The following is a 12600-nucleotide window of genomic DNA, read 5'->3' as shown; positions in this document are numbered from 1 at the left end:
CTGGTGACGCAGGGTCTCCTTCCCAGGGTTACAGTAAAAATACAGGTGGCAAAAAACAGGAAAGCCAGGCGGCTCATACAGCCAGACTCACCGGGTGAATTCAGCATCCTCTAAGACAGTTAATATATGCAGGGCACCAACCAGTTTGTTAGAAAAAGCCATTTACCACGTGTTAACGTTTTAAGTTAGCATCTCTAGTTGGCTCAGGAAGGACCTAGAAGTATATTTTCAAGAAGCACCGAAACTTTTCCCACCCCGAAACAACAAGGCTGGGGGTCCCTTGGTGTGTGGTGGTGAATTCCAGGCTTCTGCTCAGCCCTGAGCCACTTATCTCTGGGTTCCGGAGACTCCTGAGACCCACAGTAAATCCCTTTTCTGGGTGGCAGCAGTGCCCAGAGAGAAGGGGGCCTGAGGATCTGAAAGCGCAAACACAAAGGCTTATTATGTTTCTTTCCCAGCGACGGGGCAGTCAGGAAAAATTAACCCTCTCATTTGTTAACCTCAATAACAGGCTCTAACTGATCTGTAGCCATGGACGGCACAGATAATTGCACTAATTAGTTTGGTATGGAGGGACAGCAGGCAGAGAGCTTTGGGAACTCAGGCAATTAAGCTGAATTAAAGGAGGAGGAGGGGAGGAAACCGGAGGAGTAGGAGGGAGGAAGGGAGATGAGAGGAAGAGGAAGGGAGGAAGGGGAAAAGGAAGGAGAAGAGAAAAGCAGGAATAGAGGAGGAGCTGGAGGAGGGAGGAAGAAAGGAAGACGAGAGAAGGAAAGGAAGGAGGATGGGGGAGGAGGAAGAAGAGGAAGTGAGCTGTCTTCACACTTGACATATGGGCCCTGGATGTCTTTAAGAAATCCTACGGCAGGGCTCCTGGCCACTTTTCATAGTTAGGGCAGGATCAGAGGTGAAGGCCCGAGGATGAACACGGGAACTTTCCATTATCGGTAAGAGAAAGCCACAGGGAACAAGTGTGTGTGTGTGTGTGTGTGTGTGTGTGTGTGTATGAGCTCGCGCGCAAGCGCTCGTACATGTGTGCATGCACACACCTGTGTCCAAAGTTAAACTAGGAAAAAGAGCAACCGAGTCATAAGATTTCCACAGTACCAACACCTGTGGTTTCTTCTGTATTGGCTTGCTCGTCCTTTGCGGGAAGTCGCTTCCTTAGTTGGAGAAGTGATTGTTCAGTAATCCCATGGCACTTTCCCGTGGGAGTCTAAATTTAAAATGTGAATACAAACTCCAAGGCATGCCAGAGAGGGTTGCTAGGATTTGAGTTCTCTTTAGAAGCAGAGGCAGGTAATTATGCCAGGAAAGCAGCTCTTGTCTTTCTTCAATTTATGCATCAAATCCTGTTTCTTTTTCTTTTTTCAGGAAGTGGTAAACACAGGGAAAGAGAGGGGAGTTCCAGACCCGGGGTACCAGAATACTACAAGTCTGGCTTGTTAAGCCTGTCATTTCAAGAGCCTAAAAAAGCGAGGCGATGCTCACACCTAAAACAATACCAGTTGTGGGAAGGCTGCCCTCATACATCCTTTGGGAGCTGCTGTCTAGGTGCTAGGGTTTTAAACTCAAGCCATAATTAGAAATGAGAGAGGAAAACCAGCAGACTTTCAGGGAACGGTTGTGGCTACCTGGAGACTGACTTTGCAAGGCAAAATGAGGGCTAGTGACAAACACAGCTCAATACACGTGTCAGACTGGGTTTTATCCCCAGCACTGCCATAAACAAATCTGTCTGTCTGTGCTGGAGATTGAACCCATGGCCTTGTAGACCAAACAAGCACCATTGAGCTGCATTCCTTCTCTTGAAAACTATTTTGGGAAGGAGGATATAGTCTCAGACTTGTTGCTTTCGGGCTTTAGTTAAGGGTCTTTAAAAGGAAAAATCTAAGTCCTTGAAATATGCACTAACTTTCCTAAAACATTCGCATGTTGACTTTGTATTGAGATGGTTCGTCTGAAAGATGTTCCTGGTACTTTAGATCAAGACTGGTCAGCTTGGGATTTGTTAATTTCTCCTTTTCTTTATTGTTCTTTTTCAAGACAAGGTTTCTCTGTCTTGGAACTAGCTCTGTAGACCAGGCTGGTCTCAAACTCAAAGAGAGTTGTCTACCTCTGCCTCCCGAGTGCTGGGATTAAAGGCATGCGCCACCAACACCTGGTGGATTTGTTAATTTTTCTAGAAATTTATTTAACTTCATTTTATGTCCACTGGTGTGTGGGTTACTGGAGTTACAGACAGTTGTGAGCTGCCTGCCCTGTGGGTGCTGGGAACTGAATCCTGGTACTCTGGAAAAGCGGCCAATACTCTTAACACCTGAGCCTTCTCTCCTGCTCCGATTTGTTATTTCTTTAGATATGTAAATACCCCAATGGTAAAATGTGGTGATATTTATTTATAACAAATACAGCTTGCCTGAAGGTTAGAGTACAAAGCTAGCCACACTAGCTAGGCATAGAGGCCAGGCAGTGGTGGTACACACCTTTAATCACAACTTTCGAGAGACAGAGGCTGCATGAAATAGATCCAGTATGAAAGAGAAACAGCTCACACAGAGGTGATCCCAGCACTTGGGATCCCACACCGTTAATCCCATGCACTAGAGTGGATATAAGACAGCGGGAGACAGAAGCCCAGTGAATCTGAGCAGCAGTGCGGTTGTGAAGTTTGGTGAGGTTCGGTGGAGCGCCCCTTCTGTCCGAGCGGTGGTAGAGGCGAGAACTCTCTAGGGCTGGCCGCTTTGCTTCTCTGTGGGTTTTATTATTCAAGCTACAGAAAGACATTCTTTGAACCAAATACACGTGACTAAACTAATTGCAGGTGCCTTCCTGCATTCAAGTCTCAGTGTAGTGGCTACTCTGACCCTGGGGCCATACTGCTCAGTCTCCCTTGAATAAATGTATTTTTAAAACTTTGATGAGTGACTCCCCTACTTTTAAACATAAACACCCTATTCATTTCTTTGTGTGTGTATGTCAATGGGGAGGTGTGCATACATGAGTGTAGATTGGAGGACAATTGTGGGAACTGGCTGTGTGGCTTTTGGAGATTGAACTCTGGGTTGTCTGGTTTAACAGCTTACTAAACCCACTGGCCTATCCCTTCTCCACCCTTGAGTAAATTAGTCTGTACCTCATTTTCCCCTGCTTGGAAAGTAGGATCTGGTACACTTTGGCTAGTCAGTGTTGAGGAGAGCCAGGCAGTGGGCAGGTAAGAAATGAATCCAAGGGGAACATGTCACTGGAGTTCACTAGGTCACTGGACAAGAGCCAGACCAAGCAGAGGGTATAAGGCAGAACAGAACAATACATCAGAAAAGCACATCTGGGAACTGTAACTCATTCCTTGCAGCTGGATTAAACTTCAAGAGAGCATGGTAGGACAGGAAGTTTCCACCAGACCTGTCAGGTAGTAAAGCAGGGGGCAGAAAGAAAATACGGGAGGTGTGGCTTGGACACTATGTGGGGGCTTTTAGACAAGGGGAACTAGAGCTGGATGTACAAGCCCAAGGCAGACCATGACAGCGTTCCCAAGGTGGCAGCGTGCCTCAATCTGCCATGAACTGGTGGGAAGAATTACGGCACGGGGTATGCTGGCCTCAGGGAAGATGGAGGAGCCGGAGAATAGAGACCGGGAAGGACACAGAATAGAGGTTCCCTTTGCTTTGCTTGTTAGACAGCATTCACACAGGAGCTGGGCAAGGAAAGTAGAAAGCGCAGCATTGGCCTAGCATGGACAGGGTTTGGGCTTCACACCCAGCTCACAAAATAAACAAAATGCTCAGTTAAGTTGGAACTTCAGATTAATTTTTAATGTGTCTCATATCACATATACTCAGATTCAAATTTAATTGGATACCTGATGTTCTGTGCTCAATCTGGTAATCTTTCACAGAAGAGCCTAGCCAGTATATTTAATGAGGGAATGAACAAGTAATCACACTGTAAGGCATATACTGTAAGTGCAGCTGAATAACGACAGGAAAGACCTCCCCTACAGCACAAGTGTACATGGAGGAGAGGATAGCGACTAAAGTCTGATGAGCAGTCAGGTCGTTCCATCTGGCTCTGGAGTCAGAGTCCTGAGTTAGTCTGCTTGTCTTCACTCAGTGGCTGTGTAACCCCGTCCAGTTCTTCAAGCTCTCTTCATTACAAAACAGAAGACGAACGTGTACTCTATGGAAGTATGTACAAGGCACCTAAACATGGGAGGCTCTCCCTACATGCTAATCCCTACTGTGAATTAAAAGGTCACAGGGCAAACAGACTGCTCGTCAAATACTCGTCAGTGGCATACAATAATAGCAATAAGTAGTTTTATTTCCATGATCATCTATTTACACTGTACAGACACTAAAGAAAAGCACCCACAAGTTCACAGTACATTACAATATATTTACTTTAAAAATATATTCCTTTATAAAAGGTTCAAAGAACACTGGCATGTCCATGTGACAAAACTCTCCACTCCTGTCACCAATTCTGTGATAGCCAGAATGCTTCCAGTACTGTCAGTACACAATCACAGATCACCATTAGAGTTGTGAATACACACAGGCTTTAAATAAAAAACGAATTCTATAGTGGGAAGTCTTGAGGCGATCGTGTTAGTTCCTTAAACGCCACATCTCAAGGGCTCAGCAGCCCGGGTGTTCTTGTCGCACCCTGTCTACTTCTTCTTCTTGGCCGTTTCTCCTGACTCTACCCTGCGCGTTCTCGATGCTCGCTCGTCTTTGTCATCATCTTGAAGTGGGAAAGAAGAGCTTCATTAGTAACTTTACACATCAACAGACACTCACTCACAAGCTTCACCAAAACACTTACCAGGGTCAGAGAGCTTACCAACAAAACTAAGTTCTCATTCTTAGAACCCTCACATTAAACTAGCATGAGAACAAGCAGGTTTTTTATTTTTAATGACAGCAATGCAACATTTGTAAATTAACTTTTTAGGGGCACGTTAACGTGGCGTAATTTATTTCTTATTCCCACAAACCCCAGCTTTTTCTGAACTGGTGGTTTCAGAAAAACCTCCCAGTGCACATACTGTATGCATTTAGATACACAACACACTTCACAGGAGAGCAATGTCCTTTCCAACACACGCATCACCTTTTAGCCATGCTAAGTCACCACCAGCTGTATTTTTCCTCTCCCAGTCTTAGAGTCTGTTCTGAGGTTAAAAGCACAGGTGAAGGTTCAGGGAACCTCACAGGTGTCTGTTCTAATTCTGGACCAGTCCTTCCTAGGTGGTCAGAGCATCTCCACAGCATGGTAAGCAGGCTCCACCTTCACATTAAGGAAGGCCTGGATGGAGGAAGACTATGGAACTGTACAATAAAGAGTACTCCACCCCCCCACTGTTACTGTTTATGGCCACAGAAAATTTCCATGAACAAAAATGTCAAACCTGAAAAACTGGAGGACCTTTTCATCTTATTCCTAAAAAATCCAGTTATGTTGCCCAATATAGATAGGCTAGTGCAGACCAACTCCTAATCCATAGTTCCCTAAACAAATGCGTGATGCAAAAAATCCCACCCAGGTGTGGTGGTGGTGGGCCGCAGTCCTAGTACGCAGAGGGCTGAGACAGGTGGACAGCTATGAGTCTGAGGCCACTAGCTATACATAGCAACACCCCACCCCACCCCAGAAGAATTCCATATAGATACACAAGGCCTCCTTAATTCCATGGCACCCGGGACCAAGCCCATAGCCTCATGCCTTCCAGACAACCATCTATACAGAACACCCTTAGCCTTGACTTTATTCGGCTTCCTCTCCTCCTCCCTTTATTCCTATGCAGCCTAGACCTGCCTGATTTCAGAATTCTCTTACGTCAAGCCTCCCAGGTACTAAGATTACAGACACAAACCTCCATACCTGGCTGAACTTTATTTTCTTGGTCAACAGAACAAAGTCCAATAAAATATTTTGATGTTTTAAGACCTTTACATGAAAAGATTAAGGAAACTGCCAAGGTCAAATCACAAATCATGTGAGACACACACACACACACACACAAACCAACCTCTGTGACCCAGGCTGGGCCCAAAGGCCTGGCCCTCCTGCCTCCATTTCCAGAGTGTAGGGACCACTTGTGTGAAGCCACCACATCCACTTCAAACAAACAAACTCTGGATTTTAGCTGCAGCTTAATTATCAAGTTTACCTTGAAACTATTTTCAGAAATAAAAGTTGAAAGCATTTTTTAAAGATTACTATCAAGGAACCCCATTAACACACATTAAAAAGGGGCATTTCTGCTCTTATACTGCCACTTACTAAAGGTAAATCTACTGATAAACACAACCACATACCAGGATTGGAAAAATGTCCCCATGAATGCCTGGAGCAGGAGACTCTGCCCCCTAGAGTCAAAATAAGGTACTGCCACAAATACCAGCACAGGAAGGGTTAGCTTTTTTGTTGTTTTCTGTTTTTTTGGAGACAGGGTTTCTCTGTGGCTTTGGAGGCTGTCCTGGAACTTGCTCTGTAGACCAGGCTGGCCTTGAACTCAACCTCAACCTGCCTCTGCCTCCTGAGTGCTGGGATTAAAGGGGTGTGCCACTAACATCTGGCAGGAATAGCTGATTTTTGGTTTTTAAAAACCTAACCCTAACATAGCAGACACACTGATATGCCAATTTTTTCTATTACACAACTTGGATCACCCAAGGTAAACAACATTAACGTAACCTGTGTACTTTTAAAATGAAAACAGACATTAAATAGAAATCATTTGCTCCATTAGCTGGCTTTTGCTGCATTTCATGGTCACTAAACAAGCAGCCCTGATCTGTGAGAGGCAAGTCTGGATTTAACCTTTATCAGCTCCTCTAAACTCTCAAAGTAAATGGCAAAAAAGAACAAAAGATGAATATGGATAGCCAAATAAAAGCAAGGTAGCTTAATGATTTAAAATATAATCAAGTGGGTCGACTTTTTCATTAATTACAAACTACAGGTAAACAATGTTGTCAGGGGCTGGGGAGATGAATCCCTGTACTCAATGCAAAAGCATGAGCAATTAACATGTCTATAGCCTCAGAGATTCCACAGCAGGGTGGGGAGGAGAGAATGCTCAGCTCCAAAGCTAGCTAGACACAGCATGCATGCATCCTTGGCAGAGAAAGTCTCAATCAAGGCAGAAGACACCCGGGGTTGCCCTCTGGTCTCCACACTCATACACATACAAAAAGAAAATGACAGGCTAATTAATGCGTTTATGAGTAGAATTAGAGTCAGTAACTGACACTTAAACCACATTAACCATTTAAGAGTTGTCAGCCAGTGGAGGCCCATGCTGGACAGGATTCTGGATCCTCATGCCTGTGAGGAAATCATTTGTGACTGTGTTATTCCTCAGTCTCAGAACAACCGTTGAGTCATACCATTCAGCCTTAAGTCAAAGAATCCTTGGTCTTTGTCTTTTCTATTGCTGATCCACTTTCTGGTCAAAAGGACAGGATGAGCTAGGTAATGCGGGTGTTATTTGTCATTTACTTGAATTTCTGGTAATTGAACCCAAAAGCTAGAAAAAAGATGGTCCTTGCTTACTTGTATACAACGTCTGGCTCTTATCATAAGGGGACAGAGATGAGACTATGGAAACCTAGATTGTCAACTCTGACCCCTTGAGAAGAATGACAGCTTCTGAAACTATGTGATGGGAACCTCGGCTTAGTCAGGCACACATCCTAGTTCAAGGTTGACTTTGAAGTCCAGTTTTGTCAGTTACCGACTGTGTGAACTTAGGCAAATTCTTTCTGACTGTTTTCTCATCTACACAACAGTGATAATGTTACTGCTGTGTCAGGTTGCTATGAATATTAATTAGAAGCTTGGATGACGTATTTACTGTGACCTTGGACAAGTCACGAGCTCTCATTCTACACTTCCCTATTCTGGTTTGTAAGACTGTATATGGATTCTTTATTCAAAAACACTTTAGTCAAAGTGTCACACTTCACTTAAGATCTTCAAAAAACCTGACTTAGTCTATGCCTATAGTCCCAGTGCTAGGAAGGCAGAAGGAACAGGAGTTGAAGGTCATCTTCAGCTACAGCAGAAACCCCTTCTGTCTATCAAAGGCTGGTCCTTGTATTTGTAAGATCAGAAATTGGTTAAACAAAACAGGCAAACTGCTCAGGCTCAGGCTCATCAGCCACCCACTCACACACAGAGGACCAGAGCCGGCCTTTCATAGAGTAGCGAGCCTTGGAACAGACAGCCACACAATTATGTTGAATGGACAGCATGGCACATCCGGGTAAAGGAGTAGAGTACCATCAAGAATGTACTAGAAATTGTTTTCATGTTGGACTTTGTAAGATGAATGACTTTGTCAGCCAAGTTTAACACGTTCAGACTACACTAAGGTGCAATGCACATCAAAAGCCAGGAAACCATATAACGGTGTGGTCCACTCAGGTTGGATTTCAAGATCTTAAAACGATGGAAGGGAGGCCTTCAAAGTGATGGTGAGGCTCTCTTCTGTTCGTGGGGGCTTCCAAGCAAGCCAGTTACACAATCAGATATGACTTAGAGACACAGAAGAGGGGGTGAGACTCTGCAGGCAGCCATTACTGTGGTAGTCTGAGTTGGAATTATGAGATTACCAACAAAGGCAAGAAAGTCAAACCACTACGTCCCCTTTCCCATGAACAGCTGTCTTAATAGAAAATGAAGCCTTCGGCACATCACTGCTGCAGTTAAAGGAACCTGTTAATTGACGCCCGCTGCTCTAATGAGGCAACAATAAAAACCATGCACACTGGAGGCCCTGAGACTCAATTTTCAGGCAGAGTGTGGTCTTTCTAAAAAATAGAGCATATTTTGGGAGTGGTGGCCCATGCCTTTAATCTTACCACTGAGAGGCAAAGACGGGCTGGCCTGGAAGAACATCCAGCTTACACCCAAAACCCGGCAAATGGAAGTGACTTCTTGTTAGTATTCTAAGTCAAGTCTTCCAATTCACTAGGATTTACATGTTTTAATGGAGTATCTTCTCCCTCCTTTTGTTTGTTTGTCTCCCAAGACAGAGATTCTCTAGGTAACACTCCAGGCTGTCCTGGAACTCAGAGATCCGCCTGCCTCTGCCCGCCGAGTGCTGGGATTAAAGGCGAGGAGGCCACCCCCTTATCTCCTGAAAGAGAAGAAGCATCACTCTTACCCGACTCTACCGTCTCCTCCCCTTCCGGCAGCAGCCGGGCTTTCTTGGCACTCTGCGGGGCATCGTCACCATTGTCCTCATAGATGTTCGACCATTTTATTGCCATGTCCAGCTCCGGCGGCGGCGGTTTCTTCTCAGTAGCGTAGGTCTCTGGGGGTGGCACGTAGCTGGACTTCCAGATCTTGAATTCCTTTGGAGGCTGTTAAGTAAGCACATTAAGAAACCCGGTGACGAACCGAGGTTCCTGCGACGCAAACGAGCGCATGCACGCACCTCCCTGCCGACCGCTCATCTTTCTGGCTGGCTGTGTTTTTTCTTTGTTTTGTTTAAATCCTTTAGGCTTAGAAGACAACACTTTTTATCATTATTATTATTATTACTTTTTAAATTTTGCCATCAACACCACACTACTGTTCAGTGAAACCTCAAAGGGCTCCCTATAGAAGTAAGGCTGATTAACTTTTAGTTACCAAAGAAGGATCCAGTCTCAGATACTACGGCCAGGCTGACCCCTCCAGGAGGCTGCGGCAGGCACTGTGTTGGCGGCAGCAGCGCAGGCACTTCGGCGTCAAAGGGAAGGGGTGTCGGGGAGAAGCTGCAGCGGGGGGCGGGGAGTCAGCACCGTTAGTCGTCGCCCGGCTGGGGGCCCCGGGCTGACACCCCCGGGCTCCCGGGGCCGTGGGACCTCACCTCCTCGGGCGCCTTCACCACGTGCCGCTCCCAGTCGATCTGCTTGTTGAGCGGGTTGTAGAGGAAGGCCGGCCGGCTCACGCTGCGGAACAGCTCGTCGGGGCCCGGCAGCCGCTTCCCCGCCTGCTTCCCGCGGCCGCCCGCCGCCGCCTTCGCCGCCGCGGGGGGGGCCGGCGCCGCCTGCTTGCGAGCCCCGTCCTCCGGCTCGCTGCTCTCCTCGCCCGACGACTCGGAGCTGCTGCTGCTCCCGTACGCCGCGAAGTAGCTCAGCGGGTCCTTCTCTTCGGCTGCCATGACGGCTGCGGGCCACCACCCTCTCGGCCGGAAGCCGGAAGCCGGAAGCCGGAAGCCGCGCCTGGCCCCGCCCCGTCCCCAGACTGGCGAGCGGTGCGTTCGCGTCCCCTAGCGGCCGTGCTGCGCTGCTGCTGCTCCTGGGCGGAGGGAGGGAAAGGGGCTGCAGGAGAGGACCTTCCCCAGGGAATCAGTCCCAGGATCTGTACCAGTGACCGTACCCAAACTCTCGGCTGGTAATGATGCCACGGAAAAGCCAGACGTGGTGATGCATGCCTATTATAATCCCAGGGTGAGGCGGGTGGGCTGTTGCAAATGGGGGGACACAGAGGTGCAAACAAGGGGCTCCTTGCCAGGTTAGTACTATGTAAGAGGCACTATCTCAAAACAAAACAACAGTAAAAGAACAAGTCCCACGAAGGAGTGGGACCACACACTTTTAACCCCAGCACTTGGGAGGAGGAGGCAGGGGAATTGCCACAAACTAGAGGCCAGTGCGGTAATTTCCCCCCTCCCCCAAAGACGTTGGTGTCATTGTAAATATTTAGATCCCAGTTAAGGATCCCTGGTCAAAGATGACACTCATTAACAACTTGTCATTCTGTCTGATTCTTACCTCCTAAATTCTACGGGACAATGCTGTGAGTTTGGTGATGGAAGCGGCTAGACTGCCTTGACCTAATTATTTCCGTGTCATGATTAAATAGGTCTCAGTGTTCCTAAAATAAGTCCCATCTAAGTACCTAGGCTGACAGAAAGATAAAAATGTTCCTAAAGTACCAAGTCCTGGGGTCCCCAAAATCATCCTCAGTTCTGGTGTGGTAGTGCATTATCTGTAACCTCAGCCCTGGGGAGATGGCAGGGAATGAGGATCAAACATCCAAGGGCACACAACGAGTCTGAGGCCAAGTTAGGTTACTGTGAACTTGTCTCAAAAACAAACCAACCAGGAACGAGAGCTAAATGGACAAGTAAACAACAGAATTTCCAGAAAACTTTGAAAGTAACATCAAGATACTGGGATGGGAAGGTCTCTTGGACAGGAGGTCAAAATCTCTAGCATTGAAAGACTTAGAGTGGATTATCAGGGGCTGGGGAGAAGCTGAGTCAGTCCAGTGCCGGCTGAACACGTGATCGCTGGAATTTGAGTTCCCAACACCCACATGGAAGCTGGTGTAGTCTTGTGCATTTGTATCGTTAGGGTCGGGGGAGCATGGCCAGGGGCCTCCCAGGATCTGCCAGTCTGGTCAAATGAAGAGCTCCAGGCTGAGCGAGTCGCTGTCTCAACAAAATAAGATGGAGAGCAATTGAAGACACCAGATATGGACCTCTGGCCTCCATCACAGGCACACGCATACACACTACACAGTGTTAATAAAACAAGTGAAAAATGTAAGCAAAAACTAAAAAGCAGGATAAAAAAAAAACAAAACAAAACGTCACCCTAACTTGGTAACTGCTACTACACCCTGGTCTGATTCACTCCCCAAGTACCATGCTAAGTGAGCCTCTTCATGGAGGAACACACCCTGAAATGCTTGAGGAACCAGCCTGAGGTAGCGCTGTTCCTTATGCCTAACAATGAGATGTTCCAGAAAAGATCAATGTTTGCTAGGGCTGGGATGGAGGGGAGGCTGAACAGGTGCAGTGGTGAAAATAAACTACTTGGTTATGACACTTTTGGAGTAGATTTTTCATATACATTTCTAAAAACTTGCAACTTAAGTCAATGAAGGGAAGGACCCAAATATGGATTTTGGTTAGTAACAATGTATCGCCAGGCAGTGGTGGCACATGTAATTCCAGCACTTGGGAGGCAGAAGCGGGTCTTCAAAGAGAGTAGTCTCAAAACTTAAAGAGAAACCCTGTCTCAAAAAAGAAAAAAAAAAAAAAAAAAAAAAAGAAACCCCCCCACAAACAATATATCAATATTGGTTAATCAAACATAACAAGGTAGCACATCAATGTAAGTATGTAAAACAGGAAGAGGTATTCAATATTTCACTCATTTTTTTCCCTGTTAAACCTACAACTGTACAAAAAAAAAAAAGCATGCTTTTTTTTTTTTTTTTTTTTTTAAAGCAATACAAATGAATGGAAAGTATGATTTTATACTGTGTTCCTCTGGTATTTTTTTCCCTGTTAAACCTACAACTGTACAAAAAAAAAAAAAAAAGCATGCTTTTTTTTTTTTTAAAGCAATACAAATGAATGGAAAGTATGATTTTATACTGTGTTCCTCTGGTATTCCTGAAAAGTAACGTTTACCATGTAGCACAGGTTAGTAACATTGTATCCTACTGAGTCAAGCCATCCTGTCAATTTATATCCCCTTGTCTTCCTCTCAGCCCGCCACTTTCTGAGACAGCATGGCTATGGACTCGGGCTTTGAACTCAGTGTGCAACCTCAAACTCACTATGCTCCTGGCTCTAGTTCCCAA

The 12600-nt window shown here is 46.0% G+C and overlaps 1 protein-coding gene across 1 annotated transcript; it reads right to left on the bottom strand.

Moving 5' to 3' along the window:
• Positions 1–3793: 3793 nt before the first annotated feature.
• CUNH1orf52 (chromosome unknown C1orf52 homolog) lies at positions 3794–10195 on the bottom strand. The gene is made up of 3 exons (XM_051194834.1): positions 9869–10195; positions 9179–9377; positions 3794–4746 (listed from the first exon to the last, which is right to left on the bottom strand). The coding sequence occupies exons 1-3, from the start codon at positions 10160–10162 to the stop codon at positions 4673–4675; spliced, it is 567 nt and encodes a 188-aa protein (XP_051050791.1). The 5' UTR covers positions 10163–10195; the 3' UTR covers positions 3794–4672.
• Between the last annotated feature and the right edge of the window lie 2405 nt (positions 10196–12600).

The sequence above is a fragment of the Phodopus roborovskii genome, unplaced genomic scaffold (genome assembly GCF_943737965.1).
Source record: "Phodopus roborovskii unplaced genomic scaffold, PHOROB, whole genome shotgun sequence".
Classification (NCBI taxonomy): Eukaryota; Metazoa; Chordata; class Mammalia; order Rodentia; family Cricetidae; genus Phodopus; species Phodopus roborovskii.
The sequence above is the reverse complement of the archived record's forward strand: the minus strand, read 5'-3'. Positions and strand labels throughout refer to the sequence as shown.

What these genes read in the sequence shown, in the direction of transcription:
- CUNH1orf52 (XM_051194834.1), bottom strand. Translation starts at nt 10,162, where the DNA reads ATGGCAGCCGAAGAGAAGGACCCGCTGAGCTACTTCGCGGCGTACGGG. An exon ending in TGGTGAAGGCGCCCGAGGAG is followed by an intron (nt 9,378 to 9,868) that starts GTGAGGTCCCAC and finishes CTTACTTAACAG; the next exon opens with CCTCCAAAGGAATTCAAGAT. An exon ending in GGAGGAGACGGTAGAGTCGG is followed by an intron (nt 4,747 to 9,178) that starts GTAAGAGTGATG and finishes TCCCACTTCAAG; the next exon opens with ATGATGACAAAGACGAGCGA.